Source organism: Corapipo altera, unplaced genomic scaffold (assembly GCF_003945725.1).
Source record: "Corapipo altera isolate COAL_440 unplaced genomic scaffold, ASM394572v1 23, whole genome shotgun sequence".
Classification (NCBI taxonomy): Eukaryota; Metazoa; Chordata; class Aves; order Passeriformes; family Pipridae; genus Corapipo; species Corapipo altera.
Genome location: NW_020884878.1, coordinates 17541159 through 17568399, shown reverse-complemented (window position 1 = coordinate 17568399; position 27241 = coordinate 17541159). Strand labels below are relative to the sequence as shown.

Genomic DNA, 27241 nt, shown 5'->3' with positions numbered 1-27241 from the left:
ATTTTTTTTTTCATTTTTTTTTAAATCCGAATGGCATGTGGTGACTATTCCCTTCAATCGAGGAGACAGAAAAAAAACTTTAAAGCTTGTTTCAAAAAACCTGAATGTAGTAGTTTGAGTTGCTTTAAACTAAAAAGAGCATTTTGCCTGTTCTGCTCACTATTCCAAAGTGCTCAAGTGTAAAAAATTCATGATAAAGTGTGTACAGGCAGATATCAAGAGCGCAGTATGGAACTAAATTCTGGATGGTGTAACTCATCCCTGTGAGCTGACCTATGACAGCAAGGGAAGTTGTACAAAGAGCAGGCACCTGTAGATATGGTAGAGCTTCCCTGTGTCTTGCAGGGCTGTCTTCCCTAAAGCACTGTCTGGCTGGGAAAAGGCATGCAGGTGTTTTGCCAGGAATTTTGTGCACAGATGAACTAGTGTACACATCTGGTAGGCTGCGAGACTGTAGCATGATATAGGCACACTGATGTTACTGCACAGCATGCATGTTTGGTTTCCTGTTTGGGAAATCCTGGGCAGAAACATGGGAAACCTTAAACAGCAAGGCTATCAAGGGAGTTCACAGCCAAAATTATTTGAAAACTGGAAAAATGAGCTCATTCTAAGTTAACTTGAGGCAAACCTGACAGCCGAATCACAATGTCCTGGCTGTGCTTTGGCAGCTGTGCTGTTGGAGCAGCGCTAGCCTGCTGCAGGGTCTGCTGGCACAGCTGGGCCAGGGCAGCAGAAGGCAAGCCCTGCTAATCACCTGCTGCTGGAAGGTTAGGAAGTGGGACAGGAAGGCAACTGAAGTGGAATTTTAATTGCCTTCCTTTCATCACAAGCAGGGTTTACTTTGGGCATCCTGCTGCTACTCTAATAAGACACTCTTTGGCCTCAGTCAGCAACCCACATTCATGGGGCTCATGGATTCAGGGCTTTGCTTGGAAGCCATCTGAGGGTTCTTCCAGCAAAGCTGACTGCCCTGAGTTATGCTGGTATTGCCCCAGCTGGCTCCCTGCTCTGCGGGCTGGAAATCACCATCCCCACAGCAGCAGAACAGGCCGTGTAATGTGGCCATGCCTTGGCTGCTGTTCACATGTGAACCTCTTGGACTCACCCGCTGGCAAAGGAAAGCCTGTGCTAAAAGGGCAGGCTGTGCACTCGTGCACAGAGCGTGCCAGGACATGCCAGCTCTATCAGGCACAGCAGTGGTAATCAAGGCCTTACACCACTTCAGCCGTTTCCTTTGCAAAGGAGATCTGAGCCTCAAATCATGCTAGTGAAGGTCCCTGCACGACACCTGCCTGCTGCCAGCAAAGAGACACGCTCCTTCGGCTACAGCTGACATCTGGTGCAGCTCTACGATGCTAAAGAGAAACCCCAGACCTCTGCTTTACTTGGAAGTGTCAGGAGAGCCCGACACAGTTTGCAGCCCTTCAGCCATTTGGAGAAGGGAGGGGTGTGTATAAGATGAGGGAGAAAAGCAAGGTCCAGTATACTCCAGCCCAAAGGCTCTTTAAGAATCTGAACTGACACAGGATAAGAGGGAAAGTCTTGTGAATTAAAGAAAACAACAGTCAAAAAAACCAGAAAACAGAGATAAAAGCATGACTTTTTCACAGTGATGAGAGGTCAGAGGTGGATGCTCACTGGCTATGCCTTTATGAGGCACATAGAGGAGATGAGTAAGGAGTAACCATCAAACAACAAACTAAAGGGGTCTCTGGACACATTGAGTGAATTTTGGAATTTCTTGCAACTGGTGATTTGGTACCACTAAAAGTTTACATGAATTCAGAACAGGAGTGGAAAAAATCTTGCAAGAATAAAACAATCAAGGGCTATTAAACAGAACAACCTCCTCATTTAGCTCAGAAACCCTCTTAGCCACCAGCTGCTGGCAAACAAGGAAAGTGCTTCAGGGAAATAGTGTGCTTGTCCTCTTTTCCTTCCTAGTCACTCTGTATTGACTGCTGTCAGAAACTGGATGTGGGTTTAGATGGAGCTGTGCTATGACTTGGCCCTTCCTCATATATTTTGATCATTTATATGTGTTTAACATCTATGGGAAAATTAGGCTACAAATCAGACTGAAAGCCCCCACCCTAAGGCAACAATTAAAACTAGTTTGAAACAAACATCATCCCAACCCTACTTCAATGGCAAAATGGGAAGAACTTAAATAACATGGTTTTTTAAAGCAAAAGTGAAAATAGTTGGATGTTTCCAGTATTACAGGGCCTGACACAGTATCCTAAGAAACTCATTTGGGAAAGCTGAACAGTCTTTCAGAATTCAATGAGGAGTAGGACTGGGAAGAGGAAGGGAGAGAGGGAGGGAGGAAGAAAGTGAAAGAGGTGAGGGCCAAGATAACTAGATCAATCTGTAACATCAATTTATGAAAAAAATACAAATGCAGTCAGTAACCTATAAAATACCTGACTAATCAGTGAAAAAAAACAACCAACACACCTATATCATGGCTACATCAAGCACAACTCATACCGAGTGAACAATTTTCTTTGGCAGAGGAGTACCTGGCCTTTATTAAGATTTTAGGTAACACTTTATATTTTTATTAGTAAATAAGGGAAGGCCTAATAAAGATGTAATGAGTCCAGTATATTTCAGTACAGATAATATAATTGGTAACTTAAAAGTAAACAAAAAAATTATATCATCACTGGAAGACAAGTTTAAGGGCAAAAATTATCTTGACCAAGTGGAAAAGTGCGGCCACCTGAAAAATTGCAGCAAGTGTGGGGTTTTTTTTTCCTTTTAATCTCCTCTGCTCCAGAGAAGTTGGCAGCTGCATGCCATCAGCACACCCAGCCCAGAAGGCTAATGTAGCCACACAGGGGGGTGTCTCTTCACAGACCAGAACAGGGGTGTCTGAAATGTTTGTTTCTTCTCTAGAACTTCAATTTTAATTCAAGGTCCACAGACCATCACAATCACACTTTGCTCTTGCCTAGGTTAAGGCCAGGCCTTGGAGTTCAGGTCTGCTGCACAGGCTTTGGCCAAACTCTCCTTGCATTATCATCCTCTGTCCTCTCATTCCAAAGCAGCTCCTTCTGGGCCCAGTTGGGCTTCCTGTGTGCTTTCCAAGAAGCAGATTACTGGAGCAGGAGCCCTGAAAAAGAGCAGACAGGTAACGGAATCTCTGTTGCTGTAATGAAATCTCACATTCATCCCTGAGAGATGGGCTCAACTCACCCCACCTGTGCCCCAGCAAAATCTGGGAATGGGCCTTTGTGTGTGCAGAGAAACTCATCTTCACATCAGATGCCAGGGAACTGGTGCAGCTGAGCCACACCAAGCTCCAGTCCAGGCTGGCAGACTAAGACAATGATGACCAGCAGTGATGCTGGTCAGAAAGTTTTGTGTTCAATGCAGTGGGCAAAAGTGCAGCTTGAGACTCTGCCACAGACTCACTCTGTGATTTCAAGTGACATCTCCAGGTCTTCAGTACCTGCTTAGTGCAGGAATTCTTCCTGCTTCCACTCTCTGTCTGTGGGATTTCTATAGCCCAGGAGTTTTGAAGCATCTAGCACAGCAAGGACCTTGTTGCAGAGGATAAAGGCATGTTAGGCATGTAACTGCTGACTGCCCCTCCAGGGAGTGATTTTGTCTGAGCAGCTTGGGCTCCGTGCAACAATGTTTTGGATGTTGCAGAAGACCGGTGGGAAGCTCAAAGTATCCTTCACTGAGAGGACTTGTCTGCTCCCCCCAGGCAGGGGCCAGCAATCATGCCAGGCAGCTGTGGAGCAGAGTCCCGTGCTGGAGCAGCAGATAACCCTTGACAGGTGTGCAGACAGCAAAAAGCAAAAGGAGCAAGAGAGAAGGAGAGAAAACAGCTGGAAACAGCAAGATCTTGGAAGTCGTCATGATTTATGGAGCAAATTAAAGGCAACAAAGAGTTGCGATCCCTGGAAAGCTTTGCAAATCCCCCTGCTATAATTAGCTGTTGGCTCTGGAGGTGGTTTGCCAAACCAGTTTTCCAGCTGGGATGATTCTGGGTTTTATTTTCCCCCTGCTTCCATGCTCAACACCTGCTTAAAGCAGTGTGCTGGTGTAACATCAGCCAGTACCCAGCTCTGGCCAAGCTCACCATGGAATAAAACCTGAGGCACGGGCAATGCATTTGCTTCTCAGCACTGACCCTGATGGTCTTGTAGAAGGCTTCCTTCCCTCTAAGCAGAACTTCACATATCCCATGGCTGTGGTGGTGGGCTCCAGATAGTCTTTGTTACCTATGATTTTTGCAGCCAGACATCACCAAATATAAATCCTAAGGAAAGGAATCAAAGCCAACTAGGACTGGGAACCCAAGACATGTAGTGTTCAATACAGTGTCATCCCTCTCAACCAAAATGAATAGCAACATATGCTCCAGTCCCAACTGAATGACATCAGCGTGACATATAAATATATATATATGTGTATATATATATATATATATATGAAGTGCTTTATTGCAGCATCAGAATAAAGAATTATTCTTTATGAAATTTTGTAGGAATAAAAGACATTTTATATATATTATATATAAAAAACCCACAATAAACCTAAGGAATAAAACCTTAGAGACTCATCACTTAAACAGCAGTGAGCTGGACAGAATCTTTGATGGGATATAAAAACAAACGCTTGCTTAATGTCTGCTTTTCTCAAAGTGCTCTGCAAAGCCTCCTGATGTGTAAGGTGCTCGTATGAGGAACAACACTGCTTCTTGTTTCTCATGCTCCAGTTCATGCCTATATTGTCTAAACCATAGAGGCAGCGAAGCAGAATAGCTACTTGGCTCTCAACTAGCTTTTGTAGGGGAGGCGGGGAGTGGGGGACTGTCAATGCAAGGAATTTTTCTACTTGCCCTTGGACAGGAACTCCAGTTATTACAGAACTAGACTGGTTGACATAGCCAGTATAAAGAGGAGGAGAATGCAAAGCCTGAATAACAGTCCTTATTGTAAGAGCACTTCCTTAGAGAGTAGCCAGTCTAACAAACAAATTGGCTGAGCTTTTGCAAGTCTCCTTCAAGAAAGGCTGTTTGCAGAAGTCCTGCTTCCATGTGTGGGTCCAATACAGAACACTAGGCACATTCAACAGGATGTTGTTTTAAAGAAGTCAGCACTGATGGTAAATAAGCTCCTCTGAGAGTCTGATGATGTTTATAATGACATATGGTATGGGAGAGGAAATATGAAGATGCTGTGCTGAATGACAGAAGATAACAAGCTCATCCTTCCATGGCCTCATCCACTCAGTTTGTTTGCTTCCCATACAAAAGCCTCTGTGTCTCTTTACAAGGCTCCCTGAACGCATCCCAGGCTCCCAGAATCAAGCCACCAGACCACTGCCACCCCCTCTTTACCACCTCTTTATGACCTACCTCTTTAGCAGAAACTAGCGAGCAAATGACCATTTTGACTGGAACATGTAACGATCATGAAAATTTTCCAGGGTCTAGGTCTTCATCATGCTTATTTGGTTGTCTTCCTTCTTACTACTTACATAACACTGCTCATCTCAGACTGCATACCTGTTGGGAAATGGATGATGCCTGCCTATGTTTTGATAGAACCCACAGCTAGAGTCTAGGGATACAAGTGTGGAATAATAGTTAAATAAGAAGAATTCAGTGATAACTTCATTAATAGTTTTGTTTTACCAGCTAGGAAGTCTTAGCTACTGATGACCAAAGATGCAATATTCTACCAGTAACCAAGGCAAAAGGATCGACATACATTCAGCATATATAAAAGATGCTCCCAGAAAGACTCCCCAGATTGCTTTCAGATCATGGATATTCACTGATGCTGGAGAAAACTCCTGCAAGAAGGGCAGACATAGCACAGGATGGTCAGCCAAGGACCTCTGCAACCAGATAGATATTTTTTTGGTCCAACAGTGTCCTGCACAAACACATGGAGTAGCTAACAGCCTTAGGTGAAACTTCTAGTCTAGAAATGACTCCATTCGTCTTTATGTGTGCTTGACTTGCTCTTTTATTTCCTCTGATGCATAAAATTTTCCAAATGAAAGCTGTAAAGTTTCTGCCAGGTTCAACAACTGAATGTCCAGGGATAAAGGTGCTCAGACTAGTTTCTTTGCAGAAAAACTCACAAAATATGCTGGGACACACTGCCACGGACCTGGGAAAAGCTGAATAAAACCCAGGCAAGACCAAAGTGCCAACAGAAAGCTTCATGATTCGTGATCTGTGGACACCAGGTATTGACATTATTAGCATGTGTGTGTTCCTCCTTTGGAGTCACACTTGCGAGCCTGACCCAGCAGCGAGCCTGAGAGGCGCAGGGTGTGCCTGTGACTCGCTTTCCCTGGGCTGTCTCCTGCTGGGCACCTGGGCAGAGACAGCATGGAGCAGGGCCCGTGTCCAGCAGCAGACCAGAGAGGGCCAATGCTGGATGCTCCCAGTGGCACCTGACTTGTTCCTCTTCCCATGGAGAACTTGACTCGGTGCTTTTTGCTCCTCGCCAGCAATGGCATGAACAGTGGCCAAGGTGTCTCCTGTCTCTGGCAGGCCTGTGAGTGGGAAACACAGGACTTTCTTCTGGGCTGTGTCACAGGTGCTCCTGAGCACTGAGATCCTCTGGGGGCTGCCAGGGCACCAAGGCCTGACAGTGGGCTAGTGCTGGGACTTGCACGGGTGCTACCACCCTGCTCCCCCAAGCACCAAGGCAGAGGGGCTAAAATGCACAGAGGTGGTGCATCCCCTGTGATGACCTCCTCTGAGGCCCACCCATGTCTAGCTTTGGCAACCAAAACCCTGGTGACAAGGCAATCTTGCCAAGGGAGCCCAGGCAGCCAGTCTCCTCCTGCCCCACACCTATCCTGGGCCTATGGACTCTGCTAAGCCTTTCTCTGCTCCTTCTCAACTGTGCATGCACAAACCTGAGGAGCATGCAAACCCTGCTTTGTATGCATGGTTGGGACAGCCATGTGCTCTCTAGAGGACCTACCCCAGTTTCAGACATAATCCAGTGTGTGCCAGGGCAGGTGCACAGGCAAGAGCAGGCAGCCATGCCTCACCAGCTCCTCAGACAAGTCATGAAGCCAGTAGGAGCTGCGCCTGCTTCACCCTGTGCTCAGCTTTCAGGTTGCATTGAAAGGTCGTAGAGAACAAAAGCAGGCAGGAGCAGCCCCTTGTTCCATTTACACCTCCCAGCACTTACTGCTCCCCATGTGCCAGCCCAGGAGCCCTGGAATGCAGGACTGCCCTGGGTGGCATGGCAGGGATTGCACTATGATAACCTCCGGCACCCTCAGAAATCTGAGGGGGGCTGAGGCACCCCTCTGAGGGGTTTAGGCAGATGGTGCATCCTCCCCGCTTTGCTTGGCACCACTGAGGAGCCCATGAGCAGGGCCAGGGCTCGCCAGGCTGCGCAGGGGTACAAGCCAGTGGCTCCTTTGAGAGTGGCTGTGGCTAGTACTCCTTGGCCTCCTGCAGCTGGGAGAGGTACTCCTCCTCAGTGGGGTTGTCAGCACACTGTTGCCCATTGTTGGGGGGCCGGACAGCGTGATACCGGCTCCAGTCACCCTTGCAAAGGATCCAGGGCAGCATGTCCACTTTGTAGTGCAGCTCCGGGGAGAACTCAGTGCTGATGAGGTTGGGGACGCCAGCCCCCTTACCGCGGGTGATGAGGCGGGTGTGCTCATCATAGCAGCAGTGCTGGGCAGCCAGGGTGGTGCTGTCCAGGGAGAGCATGGAGCGCAGGCAGAAGCGTGCTGTGGGCTTGTAGATGTCCAGGCGCTCCTTGGGGCCACTGGCATCCCGCCATCGGAAGCTCTTGCCCTGCTGCTCATCCCGCAGGTTGACGGCACTGTAGACGGCCTCCAGTGGGTAGGAGCAGGGGCAGCTGGGCAGGTCCGTCAGCACTTTGCTCAGGTACTTGGTGAGGAAGTCGCTCTTGCAGTTCAGCCACTTCTCACAGCTGTCTACCTCTGGGGGGAAGGTACAGAAAGGTGAGGGCATGCACAGTCTTCACCCCACTTTACCCAGAGGCCATTTGCCTGCCAACTTGCCAATACCACCAGTGGAGCCTGCAACCACCAGGCAGGAGCAGTCAGGCTCTTGGGATGAGCTGGAGCCAGGCTCCCTCCCCAAGGCAGTGACAGAGGGAAGGGGTTTTGTGCTGGGGCCAGGCTGGCAGCATTCTCCCATGGGAGAGGGCACACAGCAGGCTGGCCTCAGCCACTGAACTGTAAAGCAGGACTGTGTTGTACCAGGGCTGTGGGAGCAACTGGGTTTACCAGCATGACCACTGAAGCCTGCACATGGCTTGGGGTGACTTAGGTCTGGACACTAGACGTGGGAGCCCTTGGCAGAGCCCTCCCCACCAGCCAGCTATGACCACCCAGTCATAGCTGAAGCCAGTGCAAGGCAGAAGCAGAGGCTGACCTGAGTTGAACAGCTCTGTGGTGTTGTCACTTCTGAAAGGTGTCTCTTCTGTGGGGAAGACCATTTCCCCTTCTGCACCTTGAGAAATAAAAAAAAACCAAACAAACAACAAAGAGCCAGGCTGAACACCAGGACAAGTGGTGGGATTTTTCCCTCTGTATGTGCACCAGACACCATCCATTTTCCAGCCCCTCTCCTGCCACTTCTCTGGTGACATAGCTCTGCCTTTGGAAGCAAGGGCCAGCAGCAAGACTGGATGGACACACTTGCCCGAGGCTGTGAGTTATGCAAGCCCTAGTGGATAGAGCTAGCTCTCAATATGCCTCAGGAGAAAATTTCAAGCTCCCAGTGTGAGAGAGGTGCAAGTCACACATCAAGCCGGACTCCAGCTCCTACTACCCTTGGGTACCACACAACTGCTTAGGGAGCCATGAAGCCAAATCATAGCCTCTTTGTGGAAACAAAGCCCCATGGTCATTAGCTCTGATCACACTAAACATAACTAGTTCTTGAAGCATGAGCACTGCCTGCAGCAGTGGGGGACCAGCCCACATCGGGGTCAGACAGTATCCAAGCACTGGTATGGCCAAGGGCTCACCAGGGCAGTGTGGCAGGTCACAGGTCCTCGACTCCGTTGCTGTGCAGGCATAACCACAGGACCGGGTCCTCTTCTGGTTCCCGCTGCCACAGGTAGTGCTGCAAGGGGACCACAGGCTCCACTCATCCTCATCTTCATAGTCTGTGCAAGGCAGGGAAGAGGTAGAGAGTGGTGAACCTCAGCAAAGTCTTAGCAGAAGGGGAGCCAACAGCCACCTGGGACCTCCCTCAGCTCTGCACCATCCCTGTACAGGGACAGTGCTGCCTGGGGCACACAATAGTACCCAGTCATGTGATGCCAAGGGCCAACCTTGTCCTCGCTGCCAACCCCAGGGAAGCAGCCCCTGAGCAAAAGCTCTCATTCTCACAGCTTTGCTCCCAGTCATACCAACCCAAACAGGCATCGCTGTCCATCCCCATCCTCACTGAACATGGGCAATGCACTGGCCATGATGCTGAAGCATGAGGTACTAGCAAAGGTTGACTGGTTTCAGGGTCATGGCCAAGAAGCTGCAAGAGGGAGCTGCTGTGGTGCCATGGTCTGTCTGCTCACCAGTACTTGCCATGGAGCCCTCTGCAGCTCCTCTCCTGGAGGAATGCCGATGTCTGAGGCAAAGGCTTCTGGCACTGGTGTCACTGCAGGGATCTGAGTCCATGGCAGCAGCACTTGCCATTAAACATTCACAATGTTTTTCTCATCTGAGCATGCCTTCGCTAGAGTCCATGCTCCATCAGATTACATGCAAGGGCAATTCCCACTGGGACTCTAGCATGTCTGACTGCTGGCAGCCACAGCTGAGTACTGGCCTTGCTCCTTGGCATGCTTGCTTATTTTTTAAGTAGGAGCTGAGCACCAGCGTGCTGTGATCCCTGCTGCAGGGCTGTGGGCCAGACAAGGCAGGGGAGGGCAGTGCAGGTCTGCAGGGCAGCTGTGCATACCAAGAGAACTCACCGTAATTATATTTTTCCTTAAAGATCCAGTTCTTATGCCCAGGCCATCGCTGGTCCCAATTACCTCCCACTCCACTGAGCATGGACTCTTCCTCCTCATACTCTGCTGTGTAATCTTCCTCCTCATCATCATCCTCTTCTTCTTCCTCCCTGTCCTCTACATCCAGGTTGTCATCCTCTTCCTCCTCTTCTTCCTCCTCTTCCTCTTCCTCTTCCTCCTCCTCCTCCTCCTCCTCCCCCCCCTCGGCAGGGTCAGTGTATTCCCAGAAGAGGGGCCAGAACAGGTCCTTGTGGGACAACCACTCAGAGGATGTCAGAGACCAGTCATTTCTTGTCTCCTTCAACAAGTCCATCTCCATCTCGGCCTGAGGATCATCCACCACTTCAATGGTCACCTTTAAGGCAGACATGAGGCAAGGCAGTGAGCCAGGGCACAGCCCTGGGACAGACCTACCAGACCACGCACTGGCTCCCAACCCGAGACACCAGAGACACCTTGGGCTGCAGGACCATGAGGAGCACAAGTGGTCTCGCCTCATTCAGAGAGACTGAGCAGGGACAGTGTGGGAGGCACAGGGGGGCTGGGCTGGTGGTCACCCACAGGGGCAAACACCACCCTCAGAAATTGAGAGGTCACCTATGTAGGAGTGTTTGCTCCTGCTCTGCAGAGAGGAGCTGGGGGGGGCAGGGAAAAGAGTGTGAGCAAATTCCTCTGGCAAGGAGCTTCTCCATGCCAGCTAGCTGCAGCTGGCAGTCACCAAGAAGACAGATGGCAGAAGCCACACAGACTCCATTCACAAGATCCTTCCTCTTAGGGAACATGTAGCACTCACCCACATCCCCCCCATGGCCCTCCTAGACCCACTCCCCACCTGAATGTTGGGGTTCTGGGCACTCAGGTCCACATTGGCCAGCCCCGGCAAGCTCTGTAGGTTCAGCATGAAGGGCAGGCTCTCCTCCTGGCCAGCACTGCTGGGCTGGGGCACTGCTGGGCTCCTGGTAGCCTGCTGAGCCACCCCACGACGCCTGTGCCGCCGTGAGCCAGCCTGCCCGCTCCGCCTCAGCCCCCGTGCCTTGCCTGATGGTGGCAGCTCCTCATCCCCTGCCGAACGAGGGTTGGATGAGGCAGAGACCTGGAGAGGGAAGAGGCAGTGAAAACATCTCTGCAGGGTGGCAGTGCAGGGCAGGGAGGAAACTGCTGCCCAGCAAAGCGGGTCTGGTCTGCTGCACCAAATGGTTCTTCCACCCCATCTGCAGCATCAGGGTAGCAGTTAACATGTTAATCAATCAAATTAATACCCAGTGTCCTCTGCTGTGCTAGGACTCAGCCCTGCTGCACCTGAACCTACAGGTCTATTCAGGCTGGTGCTTCCCATACCCACAACCACCCTCTCTGCACCCCTCTGCTGTCTCATTGCCCATTTTGCCTGGCTTTCCACTTCTTGCTCTCCCTTTTTGGCCATTGCTTGGTCCCTGGTGATGGTCACAGCATGGGCTGTTTCTGGTCACCGAGTTACCAGAGTTCATGTTTAATAATTTTATATATTTATATAAAAAGTTTATAACAAGGGCTTTATGACAAGGGGAAAACCTCATCAAAATAAATTGTTCTGTGGTATTAGTATTAGGGCAGACAACTTCAAGCAACACAGGTTTAATTGAGATTTCACATACTGCCCAAAGGCTACCACAAGGAGGGAAAGAAACTGCTAGTAGATATAACCCAGCTACCTCCAGGTCCTTGAGAAAGGGAAGATGCCCAGCCGAACAAATCAACAAAACTCACTTGCCAGTGCTGCCAATGGCTCTAACTGCTGCTGCCACTTCAGTGGCATGTGGCATTTCACAGTAGCCTTGTCCCAGGAGGAGCAGGGAGAGCAGGCAGGGAGCCTTGCCCCACAGGTAGTACCAGTCAGCCGGGGGGGTGAGGGGGGGGCGGAGAGGGGGCAGGGAGGCGGCCAGCGTGTGCTGCCAAATAACTGGGCTCACACCGAGTTCCCACATTCCTCGTCCCTGCACTCGGTGCACACTGGCACGAAAGAGTGTGAGCCAAAGGGCCAGCAGGCTCCAGTGTGCTTGAGAAACCAGAGATGGGAACAACTGGCAAACCCCTCTGTGGCACGGGCAGAGGTGCCCGAACCCCCAGCATCTCGGCCAGAGGATGCCTATTGCTGGCTGCCCATCTGAAACCCTCTTTTGTTCCCAAGCTCTCACCCTTCACGCCAGCCAAGTCGAGAGCCGCGGGATTAATGAAGAAGAGTGCGGAGTGCCCCCTCCCCACGGGGTGGAGGGGGGGACGCAGAGAGGCATTTCTACCTGCAATTAGAGCCAGATGGTTTGGGGAAGGACTCCCCTTCCTTTCATCCTGATCACTGGAGCACTTCAAAGGCAGTTGGAGCCTGGCCAGACTCTCATGAGTGCACACAGCCTGTCCCCAGCCCTGTGCCCGTACATCAAAGCCCGTGATCCCTCCATTCCCGGGGGAGGGAAAAGAGCAGCAGGGATGCCGCTGGTCCCTTGGCTGCTGCCCAGAGCAGGCTGAAGGCAGAGAAGGGCCGGTGACAGACTTCACCAGATGGGCTTGGAGGAGAGAGGGCTGCAGGGAAGAGAGTGCCTGTGCTGCCTGGTGAGAGCATTTGGGGCTTGCTCCCTCTCCCTGGCCAGGAAGGCTCCTGTGGCACTGCTGGTAGCAACCATGAGCACAGACAGATGCCTCTGCCTACATCTTCCCCTCCCAGTTCCCTCCATCCCCATCCAAAACCACAACGATTTTGAGAAGGGTGCATGGGAAGGATGTCTTGGCTCTGTCTCAGCCCATCTCCCAGTGCCTTAGCCCTTTGCTAGGTCTCCTCTCACATCCAGGGTCTCCTCGGCAGGGAGCAAGGCAGAGCCCAGGTGGAACATAAACAGTAAGGGGGGCTGAGCAGGCAAACCTGGCCGTGTCCTAGTGCTGGCTGCACAACACTGCCTGACAGTGCTGGGTTTGCTGCCAGCTGCACATGCCCAACACAACCCCTGCACTAGAGACTGACAACAGCCCTGCGAGCCTGGCGCCTGGCGTTCCTGCCTAATTTGCAATGAGTTTATTGGGCTGGGCAAGCTCAATTCACAGACAACCCAAATTTAATACACATGGAAAGTGAGGTCTCCTCTAGCAACAAGATCCGAGCTCACCCAAGGACATCAGACCAAGCCAGCCAGGAACAGACTCCAAGTCTCCAAATTTACACTCAGTGCCTAATTCAGATTTTACGCCCAAACAAGCTCAAGAAATTCAGAGTACTGTTCCCACAGGGAAAATATAAAACTGCTCCAGGGGAACTGGCTGTGAGTGTATTGCAGGGTGAACAGAGCTCCCTCAGCGCCCAAATACTCCAGAGGCACAAGGACACTGAGAGAGCCTGCCCTGGATGGCCCAGAGTCCTTCAGCAATGGTCATTGCACTGTACCATCCAACACTTCCCTCCTGTTGACATCTGCATTGCTCTGAAGTTTTGCTGGGTTAAAATTTGTCCCTGCATCAGATGCCCCTCCTGAGTAAGGTTCTGCTCAGTGCCCTGCCCCAGCCAGTCAAGCCATGGATTTAACAAGCTCTTAAAAGCCCAGTGCTCTCTCCAGGTGAGAGCATCCATGGCATCAGATGTGTCCTCTCCATGTCATCAAGGGGCTCCTGACAGCCAAACTAGCAGCTGCCCTCGAGGTTTGCACTCCTGCTGCATGACATCCATTCTCTCCTCTACTCTGTCCAAGGAGCAGCTGGATAAAGCAAACAAGCCTGGAGCAAGGCCACTGCAGTGCATCAGCTAAAGGAAGAGAAGGCTTTGCTTGTCTAGAGTTAACATTCTACTCCCCCACTCTCCACGGAGCACAGGAGAAAGTCTGCAAACCATCGCTCAACTGGTCATCAACAGCTCCCTTCTCCTTCCACCTTCCCTTGGAGCAGCCAAGGGAAGAATACTTGCCACCACCCCAAAGAAGCGGAGCACAGTGCTGGAAAGCCATCAATGCCTCACAGCTGAGCTCCAGCCTTCTCCTGCAACTAGGTAGCACCAAGCAAAAGAAAAAGTCAAAAAAGGAATTGCCACAGATACTCCTGCATACACTTGGCATATCCTGCTTTGCTGGGAATAAGGCTTCCCAGGGCAGGACCTGAGAGAAACTCTGGGACAGTACTCAGGAAAGAGCATGGGCTTTCCATTTCTGAAGACCATGTTTTGACTGCAGAATATAAGCAGGATCACACCCTCCTACCTACCAGCCCAGGAGTTCTTCCCATATAGTCCAGGCTCTCCCACATGTAAGACTGATCACCTAAACACCTTGGGGCACAAGCTTAGAAAAGATGTTTGGAAAGGGGAAGGAACTCATTAGAAATTCACCCCAGTGTCATGCCTACTTTGTACATAACACAGGCAACAAGGTGTGTGGAAAAAGGCCACACATCACTGCTCTAGAGACCAAAGGCTGACATTTTCCCATTTCTAGTCCATACATCTCTATTAAAATTGCTCGAAAATCTGGAGATGGTGAAGGGAGCAGCCACAAAACCGTTTCAAGGGATGGAAAAACTTTTCCAGCGAAAGATCCGTACAATTTAATTTGTTCGTCATGTTAAAAAAAGGAAGCAATGACTTGGTTTTCCAGTTCTTTAAGAGAATAATCCATCAGGCACCAGAGACTCTATAATCCAGAACAGAAACACATAATAGGAAGCAACGTGCCCAAGTCAAAGCCAGACAAATTTAATTGAGGAATAAGTCTCATGCTTTTAGTGCCATAGGTGATTAACCACAGGAACAAGCTAAGAAAAGTGACAATTTCTCTTGTGGAGACTGTCAAACCCACATCACTAGGCTCAACATGAGTACCACATCTGTACTAGGGAAGAAATTCAAGGCTCTAATAATTTCATCTGCTCTTAAAATCTGCGATTTTGCTATAAACTTCTCTAAGGCTTTGAACTAAACATGGGTTAAAAAAGCAAATGACCAATGTTCATGTGCTGCAGCTGCTACATAAAAATTACTAGAGATGTGACATCTCAGATCCTACAACCTGAAAACATCAACAGACTAGTCCCTGTGCTGTACTGTACTTTGGCAACCAGGGGCCACACTACCTGTGGTGTATGCCACAACCACAGGTACTTGTCCCTCCAGCAAGTTCGTCAGCATCTCTGTAGGCGCTGCAAGTTGCCAGTGCACCCACCGGCAGTGCTCTTCCTAACTACACACATTGCTGAGCAAAGCTGCTCCTCCAAGTGCATTTGAGAGAACTCTCCTGGGAGTGAAGCACTGCTGGAGCTTGTGCATCAGCAGTCAGTGGAGCAAGCGAGTCACCAGCATAGGACAAGCTCAGAAGATGCAGCTTCCACCCACACCTATCCCAAGCCAATTATCAAGTATATAAACTCACTCAACTTGAACCAAAGAAACCTGTGCACACGGCAGTCAGATCAGAGGCAACATTCAGGCTGTGGTTTGGGCTTGTTAACACTGCAGTGAAGAAAATGACGTATTTGCTAAAGGCCGGTATCACACTGGGCTATAATTATAAGGAATGGGGGCTTTTGTTGCTTAATCATTACTGCTTGTGTTAGGTTTCCTTTGAACAGTTTTACCATGGTGTACTGAAACAAGAAACTACCAGAAGAACTATTGATCTTTTCCTGAATAGACCTTCCTACTCCTTCCCCAAGCTCTCTCCAACATTTTAAAATCTGTGCTGCAGTCTGTTGCAAACTTGCCCACTTATGAATTAGCCAAGTACAATTTTTTTTATGTTTTCTTTTTTTTTTTTTTTACCATAGAACTTTTCTTTCTATATTCACCTAAATAAGCTGCAAAGATCTGGAAAAAGAGAAAAATATCTTTGGACTGAAACTGGGCAGAAACAACTCCAAAGCAGGATTTTACTATAAAGCTATACTATAAAGCTATGGAAGTAGAGGGAAGATGGTTGGTTGCTTTAGAAGGAAGCCCAGTATTTCTGGGGTTAGCTCGAGCTGTAGTTTGCAGAAAAGCTCATGGCAATTTTTGCTGATAGGATTGGGGGAAAGGGGAGGTTTTTCTAGTGTTAACAAGTAACACTGTTGTCTCTTGAAAGTAAAGAAGGTTGAACAGTAGGGTAATCATCAGGAACAAATGCAGTAGGTTATGACGCCTCCCTCCCATAGTGCACACTCTCTCCTTGAAGAGATACTGCTCAAAGAAAGGGCTTTTTTAGCCTAGCCAGCTGAAACCACCACAGCCTCTCGAGGGCTGTAGTTTGATCCACCAGCACACAACCTGTCAACCGGGAGTCTTTCAGCCAGATGGAAAATCCATGGGACAAACATCAGGCAAGTGACCTCTGCTACCCATCAGCTCATCACCCACTTAACGGATTTCCCAGAGCCTTGCCAAAGCTTCTAGAGGTGTCAAGAGCTGGGTGGGTACCTAGGAGATATCAGGGAAGGTGAAGATGCCACCCAGTTCCTGCTACTGTCTGTAAGACCTTCTGAGCCACAATCACAGTCATCGGACACAACACATTTAGACTTACAGGCAGGTGGCTTAGCAGGAGCTATCACTCAGGGTTTTGATGGCTGAGCTCTGGAAGATCTGTCAGAGGTAATTTAAAGAAGTGAATACCTCCAGTTGCCTCCCTCTTCCTGTGCCCTGGGTTACAATCCCGCCTGCAAAGGGGCTGAGGCCCAAGTAAAGAGCAGAACCATGATTTCCCACCTGCTGTACTCTCTGGTCCACCTCAGAATCAACTCACACTTGGGTGCTGGTTTTAGGGAGTATTTTTTATGGTTCCATTTGTTTGGTTGGTTTTTTGTTGGTTTGTTGCCTTTTTTTTTTAAGTAAAGACTCCATTTAGGTTTTGGGGGAGTTCTACAAGTGCTCATGGAACAAACAAAGCACTTGGTTATCATGCTTGCGTGGGCAGATCCTGTTTATGACAGGCCAGCAGGAGCTGGCAGCATGCTGTAGGCTGTGCAGATAATTATTACAACCTCATGATTATAATTTTCACGCAGTTATCAAAATACTTTAGATCATATGGTATCACTTTCTTCTCTAACTAGCTCCATCCCAATTGTCTTGAGTAGGAAGCTGCAGGAGGCAGCATCAAAGGCTTACTCATGTCTCACAATTGCAACAACAGTAATCTCAAAACTCTTTCCAAGGTTGGTGACTCAGTTGCCCTGAGGCAGAGCCAGCCCTGGAGCAGAAGACACCACAGCATGGAGAAGCAGCAGCATGCAGCACCATGAGGAGCAGGGACACAGCATAGGTGACTGTGTAAGACCAAAAATGGGGAGGCTGTCCAGGCTACTGACAGTGCTCCTCACCATGCATCCCACTGGCACAGCCCAGCTCCTCTCACTGCAGTCAGCTCTCCTGTGGATGTGCTGACGAGTAACTTGCCAGTGGCATCCTCACTCCCAGATCACTTGTGACACAAGGAGGAAAAGTAGGAGCCTGGTGGCTTTTCACCTTGCCATGTCTAGCTGTTGCCCTTCTCAGTGTCACACTACCATAAATATCTTCTCCCTCTTTAACACTGAGACAAATGCTGTAAAATTTCCATTTTGCAGACAAAGAAAATGACCTGCCCAAGGTCTCTCAGGTAGCCTGTGGCAAGGCCAGGAATAGATGTGGGTCTCCCACTTGGAGAAGCCTCTCGGAAAGGTTCACCACAGGAAAGGTCCCTGCCCCTGAGGAGGGACTGCCCTGCCTTCCACATGGATGAACCACACAGTCCTTGAGGGGAAACTGGGGTATATGGTTGGCACCATTGACATATCACAGCACAGCACATGGGGTTGTACTTACACCAGGAGACTCTGTCCAAGTGCAGAGGTCCCAAGGGCCTATCCTTGACAGGCAGTGCCTGCTGCAAGGACACCAGCCAGTGGCAAGGCACCCTTACCCGAAGACCCTTAACCTGAGACCGTATCCTGAAACTTCTGCTGCAGCCAGGCCAACTGGGAGCTGCTCAGATGCAGCAGAGCCATGGGTATGGGAGCTGGGCCCCCGCAGAGACTGCACATAGAGGTCCCCCAGAGAGGTGAACAGACACACGTCCATATCCTCTGGTACTCTCTGGCAAATGCTCCTGCCAGGGCACATGTTTTCTGTTAACATAGTTGAGCTGTAATACGCATAAGCTCCTAATGCATCAGACTGAGCTGCTGTTAACTTGTTCCAGCTCTAAACTCCATGTGCTTCAGTAACCATTAACTTGTTCCAGCTAATGATCCGCATTTGTTAGCCTGCACACCGTAACCCTCTGCTCCAGCTGCTGCTCCCTTCTCTGCTGCAGACCAGGCAAAACTGCAAAAACAAAATGCCCCAAAATATAGCAAAGCAAGTGTAGAAACTGATGGAACCAATGCCAGCCTCCTCCTGCCTGCTAAAAGGGGTATTGGTGTGGGGGGACACAGGGCAAGAGGGAACTAAGGGCACCTACTCCCCGTGTCCCACACAGGGTGCAGAGGCCGCCCCTCCATGCAAGCAGGTTGGCAGGGAATGCAGCCAACCAGCCAAATAGAAATCCATCGGGGATCCCTTCAACAACAGACAAAAGGGACATCTGAGCTGGACTTGGAGCATCTCCATGCCCTGCACAGGAAGGGATCCAGGCAGGGATGCTCCATCTCTATTCCTTAAGGGACAAACCTAGGATGACTCACAGCCAGCAGCACCTGCTCCACGTGCTTGGCTGCAGCTCCCCAGCCTGTAGATGAGCTCAGCTCCCCTCCCCAGCCCAGTGGCAGGATTTAATGACTCCTGCACATCAGTGTGGGGCGGAGAAAGGGTCTTGGAGTACCTTCCTCTAGCTCCAATCTGTGGTGTTCATAACTCACTTGTTCATAAGATTTTCCAGGACAGCCCCTGTTACTTCTTAAGTGCTTCATCAAAAATAATTCTTTTTTTTTTCCTCCCATCAGACAGAAGCCTGAGGTTTGCAAAGCTGCAGAGGCAAATCCAAAGTCAGAGGAAAGCTAGGGCATATCCAGATGGGAAGTCCCACTTTTCCAGCATCTTAGCCCCCAGTTGACCCCTCCTCTTCCCTTTGGCCAGTCACTTCCTAGAGGTAACCCCAGGACCAGTCCCCACAGTGGTCACAGACACACCATACTCAAGCTGTAATCCTGGATGCAGAAGCCAAGCGGACTCTGAGACACCCACACATCTCCTCTGCTGAAGGCATGAGGAGGGCCACTCCGCAGATACGTCCCAGAAGAGAACCAGATGCTCCCCTAAGAGGCATCTTTGTAGTTTTATTACATGCTAAGGCTGCCTGCTCCTTAAAAATCAATGTTTCAAGAGGGGAAACTGTTGGGGGGAACAGCCTATGTGAAGACATTTGTACAACACCTTGTCTTGTCCGAGGTGCTGCGTTGCACAGCACAGCACGGCACAGCTGGCATCCCTGGGGATTTTGGCTGCTGCGGGAATGGCTGGAGGTGAAGGGGAGGGCAGGGAGCGCAGCAGGAAAGTGTGCCAAAGTGGTGGGGAAGAGAGGACATCCCAGGGAGGCAAAGAGGTGTCAATTCTCCACTGGCGGAGCACCTCTTGCAGCACCTCTAGGCCATCTAGCAAATACTGCTGTCTCAGGAGCCTGGGGGCTCAGCTGTTGGGAAAGAGTTGAGACTGGCTTGCTCACCCCTAGACTCAGGCTGCCAAGGCTGGGCTAGAAGACAGCTCATCTGAAGGGCACTGTACCCTTGCCATGTGCCAGACTCCAACTGCACCCTACATGATGGTGGCTCTCTTGGTTTGGGACATGTTCCCAGACCTGCCTTGCACCCCAAGTCCTGAGTGCTAGATAAGACCCTGACAGACCAGGCCAACCATCAGCTCCTAATCCAAGATAAACCCAAACCTCACCACCTCTTCCCTGCATGCATGAGCATTTCCTGGTCATCTGCAGCCAGGTCTCTACCTTGTGCCCATCCAGTGGTGCCAGGAGACAGCAAAAGGCAGCAATTTACTGCATTTTGTTCCCTTTGAAGCTGTATCCTTGCCCTGGAGACGAAACCAACCTGAAGCCCAGGAGGCATAGGTGCCCTTCACGCCAAGGGCCATTCATGATGGAGAGGCAGGCAGGTCACCATCTTTTTGGTGTCTTCATCTCATGAGTACAGAGATGAAAGTACATCTCAAACAGCTTCTCAGACAACCCTCAGGAGTTAATACACAGAAGGAACATGCAGAAACGGGACTGTTTGGAAGCAATCCTCTGCAGGCTGACTTTTACAGCTGGCCACGTAAAAGCATCTGACCGCTCAATGAAGGTTCCTTGCAAAACATTCTACCAAAAAAAAAAAACCACACCAAAACCCAAACTCCTCGCACCACTATTTTGCAAGCTTCTGTCTGAAACAAAAATAATTTAACATTGAAACATGCCACAATCTCTTCCTTGCTCCAGTATTTTATACAAAACCTGAGCCTATGGCTGACAACAGTTGCTTTGAAGGAGCTGGACAGCATGGGACACCTTGGTGGCCTGTCCATAGCTCAGACTGTCCTCAGGCTTCCCTATGGGAAGCATCAGGGCTTCTTGTTTCGGGGATTATTCTGAGTGGAAGAATATTTATTGCTACTACGGAAAACAGATGATCCCTGGTTTGCACTCCCTATCCATAGGACACTGACAAGAGGAAAGTAGGAATTAACTCTAGCACACTCCCTCCATCACCCCACCTGGCTTGGAGGGATCATGGTTGGAAGCATGATGAGGAGAAGGTTTGCATGAGCTGGACACTTTTGTGAACCGAGAGAGAGTGCCGGGCAATGCCCTGTGGAGCGATTTATGCCTCATCTCTTCCCCTTACATGTGCCTTTTACAGGAACCCCTTTGATTGTAACAATGGGAATGCAGCAGACCTATTTGTGCAGTGAAAAGGGAAGAAGCCCGCTTGTTGGGCAGCTTCCCTACACCCGGCTCCCCTTTGTTTCTGCTGCTGTCTCAGCCCCAGGGCGGGAGGGTTTTCAACTGTGTTGACTAAGATAATTTGGCACTTCTCAAAAGGAAATTTGCTACAAAGGGGGAAGTACCTCCCTGCACACAAAGAGCCCCTTTCAGAGCGGAAGGATGCTTCAGTGAACGTTTTGTACCCACAAATCCGACCTCCGCCAAGGACAAAGCCAGGGACAAGAACGCTTAATTGCTGAAGAAATGAAAAGGTAAAAAGCACATCCGCAGGCAAAATGACTCTGCTACTGACACAGCCCGCGGTGGCGGCGGGGATCTGGCTGTGCAGGCAGCCAGCACCGACCCGGCCGCCCACTCGTACCCCAGCCGGGCCCTCCTTACGAGGCGGCAGCGCAACAAGATGCTCCACACAGGGCAGACCTGGGTGACAACACAAGCTGGAGATCCACAGCAGGGCGAGATGGCTCTGGGAAAGTGAGATCCTCTTCTTGGCCAGACAGCCCTAGAAGAGTCAAGAGGAGCAAGAGCTGGGGGGAGGCACAGGGCAGGCTCCCACAGACCTCTGTGGCTGTGCAGCTCATCACCCCAGTGGTGTCCCCAGACCAACCCAGTGGTGTCTAGGCTATGTTAGGCTCCCAAATGACAGGGCTACTTCTGCTTACAGTCTCCTGACAAACTCCACTCAAGCCTAGATGATATTTCTTTCCCTTTGACACTTTTTTATCTAGTACAGCCACGCCATGTCACCTTGAAGCTCCTTCATTCTCCATTTGCTGTTATCTCCAGCCAGGCATCATGTGACTGCTGTACATTTAATTCTTAAGAACTCCTGGACACTCACTTGTCCTTATGCACAGGGCAGGTCAATTTAAATCAAGACTGCTACCAATTATTTTTAATCAGGTGTAGACCTACATTTTTGTATGTAGTTTCCCATCGCTACTCTCACTGCTTGATTTAACCAGTAAATAATAGGTACTGTTGCCACTTGTTTCGCTATTTCTCAGGGGCCTGGAGCCAGTCATATCAGGTGCTGCACAAAACCACTGATTTGCAGCCAATTCAGCCTTTATGCTGTGCTTGATATTTCTTTTGTTGCCTTCTGTTATGTCTTATCGCAGATGCCATATTTGCTTTGTGCACAGCCTCAGACCAGGGGAACTCCAATAGCAAGCTCCAGCCCGGATTTGCCCCCTGCCCCTGTCCAAGCCCAGCAGTAACACCCCAGGTGCTTTGGGGAGCTTGCTGATGTTGCTCTTGGACCCCTCTCTCAGAGCGGTTCCCTCTTACTGAAGAGCACACATCAAGCCCACCAGAGCTAGACTGGGAGTTTGGACCCTCCATGAAACATTGTTGGCTTGCTCTGCCACACCCTGTCACTGTCGGGATGCTCACTCACAACACCCCCATTACCGTTCCCACTAGTACTTTTATTTCTATGCACAGTTATTGAAGCTGTGATGTCGGTTCAAACAGATCTAATAATTTCTAACATTTACATTTCTAGCACGTTAGGACTCTAGCTGTTTTCTATTTACCAGAAAAGCACCAGAATCAACTGGTATCAGTTGGAAATAATTCAAATGTCTATTAACAGTGTTCAAAGCCAACATTTTGAAATCCAGTGAGTTTATAAAAACATATTTTGCATTTAAACCTCCTGACTTCATAAATAAATAAACCATTAAGTGATGTGATGAGCTGTACCTTGTCTCCACAAGGGACACAAACTTTTTGAACTATTCAGTTACCCAAATCTGAAGAGACTTGCTGGTCAGTGCTCCATCCTGCCACATTTCTGCCCACATCGAAGTATGATGCATCCAATCTGCAAAATCACTTCTAGAAACCCTTCTGTACACCTGCTTGCTGCTTCAGAGTCCACCTGCCTTCCCAAATATCACCAAAAAGCCTCCAAACAAGTACGTACCTTCTCTCATTAGATTTAAGTCATAGTTTGGAAAGAAAACTGCCTTTCAACTTCTTCACTTTGCCTTTTCAACTTCCAGTCAAACAGACTGAAGCAATAGCAAATATCCTCGCTACATCTGTTGTTTATGCTGAGAACAGTGTAACTCAGGCAAAGCTTTTCTGCCCAGTGTCACAGCTGAGAAAATGTAAATTTTCCTGCTCCTTTGGTAATGGATCCTGACTGAGGCACAGGACTTTCGGACATACTGATAAGGTTATCACCCAAAAATAAAGCATGTGTTTCCTCCATCCTTCCTGCAATTAGAAGAATTTCTAACTCAAAAATTTACTGAAAAACTTGGTTTAATTTTTCTAAATTATATTAGTATAGAAGTGCAACTCTGAGGCTCAGCACAGATTATAACAATTCCCATTCAATTCTAAACCAACAAAAAATGTTTGCTTTAAAGAAAGTTGTTAAATTAAAATAAGTCCAAGTTATATAACTGTTTAATGGTTTTGATTGTCTATCTGCTCTTCTCTGTCACTTCTATTTTTCTCCTCACAGCCCCCTTCATTCTACCCACATCTGTAGGGCATTACCCATAGTGTAACCAATACTCGAGCTGTGGCTACCCTGCTGCCATAGAGACAGGACATATCAGTGCTGCAACAGGAACCATCTGTGTGTATGACCCAAAATCACTCCGGATTTTTTTTAACCACCATACTGCTGTGCTTGTGCTCTCTGCTTTAGTTCAAACAGCTGTGCATGACTACTCTAAATTCTCCCTGACATGCACCAGAAACACAGGATTTCATCCCAAAACACAGCTAGAAGACACATGCCAATGCGTCTTCTGCTGCTTTCTCCCTGCCGTGAGAACTGTGCAGCCAGTAGTACTCTGAGGGATGCAGGGCGTGCACGGGAGCACCAACACGCTCCCAGAGGAATTAATTTTTCAACTTCCTCCTTGCTTCTAATCTCCACCCTCAAACATTTGCTTATAAACTTCTTGTATGTTTCTACTTCTGCAAGAAGCAAAGGTCCTGGGGACAGAGGCCGGGCTGTGTAAGTGCCGTGTGTGATCTTTGGCTGGCCGCACAACGCTCCCCATTCACAACCATTCACAAACTGGGACTGACAGCAGCTCGCTCCCCTCTCCCACGTATTTTAGATGTCAGATAAAAAGGAGCCTGAAGGCTGCACTGCACAGTCTGTGGTAGGCACATGCATAACTTCCTAACATACAGCTTGTCTCTATCCTTGCCCCCCCCCCCCTCCCCCCCAAGCTGCAATACTTTCCTGGATTTCAAGTGTAAATGGCTACTCCTCCTGCAGCCAGAGCCCGAGGTCACTCTGCCTGGCATTTCTCTGGCAACTGAAGCACCATCTATGTCTAGGTTCAAAGTTTCACTAGCAAAGCACAGCACCAACATGTTATTAGCAGCCCTAGAGCACATATTCCCAGCAGTCCTCTTTCAATCTGCTCAGTCCATGCTCCACTCAAAACTATCACCAGACTTGACTAGCGGTACCTGGCTGGACACAGGCCGTGCCCTCTCTTGCCCATTGGCAAGGCTTTGCATCATCAGATTCGCTCCTCGCACTTGTTCCCTGGATTTCATGCTGGAATGGAGTTTAGGGCATCTGACAGGAGCTGCCAGCACAACTCCTCCACATATCAGCATTCTGTTTCGGCACTAACTGGGAATAAGGTATATTCCCACCACTTCACACCTCCTCTGCCAGTCTGACTGACATTGCAGATCAAATCTGCTGCTTCCCATACTGGTGCGTATCGCCTGTGAGGGCTGAGCTGCTCTTACCCTGTCTTGCTCAACCTCTTTCTACCACCACTTTTCTCAATTACTCCTTTCACCTACTTTTACCAGTAGCATTCTTTGAAAGAGTACTTTTTAAACACAGTTGTGCTGCCCGAACCATTTTTTCTCCAGAGAAGAGTTTCAAGATGAAAACAGGTTGTTTCAACCGTCCAGTTGTCCTTCTTATTCAAACTCTTCTCCCTGCTCTCCTTTTGTTTCTTTCCTATTTCCCTCCTGTAATCCCCATCAGATCCTACCAGTTGTCTCCCAATCTGACCAGTCTCTCACTGCCTGCTTAAGTTTTCCCTTGCACAGTCCGCGCTCGGCAGCCAGCGCTGGCCAGGATCCGGCACTCCAAGGAGCGAAAGGCGCAGCCTCGGGACATACCCCCTCCCGGCCGGGAGGCTCCCAAGGCCGCCTGCCCCGGGGGACACGGCGGGGCGCAGGGGATGAGAGGGGAGCATGGCCGCTCCGGAACCTGCCCCAGGGGCGTCTCGGCGCGGAGGTGAGATGGTGGCTAAAATCCGTCATGTCTTATGTTTGTGGTAGAGGAGATTCGGCGTTCCTGGCAAGGCACAAACCCCGTTAATTTAACCCCTCTCTCCCACCTGGGATGTTGGCTGCTGGAGGCAACGGATCTTCCCAGGCACCAGGTCACGACATTCGGCCCCGACCTCAGAAAGCTAAAAAGCAGCCCCTTTCCTTCAGCCTCTGTGCAGTGCGAAGACCTGAGGCTGCCCGAAAATCCCGCAGGCCGGGAAAGCGCTCTGCCCCTCAACGGGTGAAGAAACAGCCTATAAGAGGGGGGGCCCAAACACTCCTCCCCGCTGCTGCTTCTCTCCTTGGAGCTGCGGGCGGCCGGGCTGCGGGACACGTGTTGGATGCTGCTCCCGTCCGAGATGCACAACCGCCTCCGAGGGAGCCCCGGTGACCGCTCAGGTGGCCCGCTGCCTCCTCAGCTTTCCCGGCATGTGAGGGGGTGCAGGGACTGCGGAAGGACTCGCCTCAGCACCGTCCCGGCTCTCCCTACTTCCCCAAAAGCTGCCTTACCTCCGCCAGCTTGGAGCTCCTCTCCTTCGGGCTGTTGCTGCGGTGTTTCCTCACGGGTAGTCCTCTCACCACAGCCACGAAAGTTGTCAGGAAGACGAAACTGAGGATGAGCACGACTTGCCCTCTAATCAGAGGCATTTCTCCCTCCCTCTCTCCCCACCTCGCACGTCCAGGGCAGGCGGTCCGGCAGCACGCCCGCCCGCAATGCTCCAAATCCTGTCCTCCGAGAAAGCGAGAGGAGCAGGGGAAAACTTAGAAAAAAAAGAGTAATATATAAAACACTGGAGCCGGGAAGTGAGGTGCCCCGCGGGCTGGGACAGGGGCCGAGGCAGGGTCCGGCGGCCCGGGCCGCTCCGCTCCCTCTGATCGTTCTTGCAGTTTGCCGAGCACCTTTCGCGGTCGCGGCTCCCCCGGGCTCGCCCGCCACTGATGCTGAAGGATAACTCTGAATAGCTTCACAAGTGTGTGCGGGGAGGGACGGGAGGAGAGAGCTTCGCCTCCCCACCCCGCTTCCTAATCCTTTCGGCAATCCGATTTCTTTTCCTCCTCTTCTCCTCCCCCCGCGCAGTCACTCGCCGGTGCTGCCGCAGCTCTGCAGGCAACGCTGGGCACCGGAGGGCGGGCGGGAGGCCGCTCGCCGGGGAGAGGCTCCTGCTCGCACGAAGCGCGGTCCAGCCCCGCCCGGGCGATCGCCGCGGCTGCCGGCCGCGGGCACGGCCCCGCCGCGCCCCTGCCCTGCTCGGAGGCTGCCGGCACTGCCAGACCTCCCCCCTCTCCCTCCGGGCGCTGCCCCCTCCGGGGCGCCGCCGCCCGCTCCGCTCCTCCCCTCCCGGCAGCTGCATGGCCCGGGCGGCCGCCGCCCCCTCCGCCCGGCTGTGCCCGCGGGGCGCTGCCCCTCCGGCGGGGCCGCCCGGCCCGGGACTCTTTGTTTCTCGCCGCGGCGGCGCCGGCCTCGCTCAAGCCCAGCGGCACCACCGGGCGCTTCCCGCCGGGGCAGCCCCGCCGCAGCGCCCTCCCGGCGGGGCGGGGCGGCCGCGGGGCCCGGCGGCTCCGGCCCGGCCGCACGAGGCGGGAGGATGGAGGCGCCCGGGATAGAGGGGCAGGAGCGGGGCCGCGGCCGGGCGAGGGGCTCAGCGCATCAGGGCTCGGAGCCTCCCGCCGCGCCCCCGGGGAGAAGAGCTTGCAAAGGCCGCTGCCTCCCCTTCTCCGAGCACCGGGGCCGCTCCGCGGGAGAGCGGGGACGAGCCCCCCCCACCCCCGGCGCGGTCCGCGACAGGCAGAAACGGGGCTCTGTGCTCCCCAGTGAAAGCTCCGGCTGTTCCCGAGCTGCGGGAGGAAGTTTCCACCACTCAAAAGAAGTTTTTATTCCTTGATCCGCTGTCTTTTACGCCGGCAGCATCTTATCTAACCCTCAAAGCCTGTTGGAAACATGGAGTGGCTGTTTACTTTGGGTCTAGAGTATCTATTCCAGGATCTCCACAGGCGCTCATGAGCCTGTGAAGGAAATTACTAGGGAAAGGACTATGAAAAACTTATTAGGGAAAGACACTGAAAGGA

General features: G+C 50.9%; 1 protein-coding gene across 2 annotated transcripts; it reads right to left on the bottom strand.

The window, feature by feature from the left end:
• Nucleotides 1-4203: 4203 nt before the first annotated feature.
• Nucleotides 4204-26337, bottom strand: ISM2 (isthmin 2). 2 transcript variants are annotated; one of them, XM_027638192.1, is made up of 7 exons: nt 25685-26337; nt 21258-21398; nt 10834-11094; nt 9963-10356; nt 9012-9152; nt 8414-8491; nt 4204-7956 (listed from the first exon to the last, which is right to left on the bottom strand). In XM_027638192.1, exons 1-7 carry the CDS (start codon nt 25820-25822, stop codon nt 7439-7441), a joined length of 1671 nt encoding a protein of 556 aa, XP_027493993.1. In that variant the 5' UTR covers nt 25823-26337; the 3' UTR covers nt 4204-7438. The 2 variants fall into 2 exon arrangements, with proteins under 2 accessions (XP_027493993.1, XP_027493995.1); XM_027638194.1 differs by lacking the exon at nt 21258-21398.
• Between the last annotated feature and the right edge of the window lie 904 nt (nt 26338-27241).

Coding starts and splice junctions, on each gene's coding strand:
- ISM2 (XM_027638192.1), bottom strand. CDS start 25,822: ATGCCTCTGATTAGAGGGCAAGTCGTGCTCATCCTCAGTTTCGTCTTC. Junction 11,095..21,257: donor GTAAGGAGGGCCCGGCTGGG/GTACGAGTGGGC, acceptor TTCCCTCTCCAG/GTCTCTGCCTCATCCAACCC. Junction 9,153..9,962: donor TAAGGAAAAATATAATTACG/GTGAGTTCTCTT, acceptor TGCCTTGCACAG/ACTATGAAGATGAGGATGAG.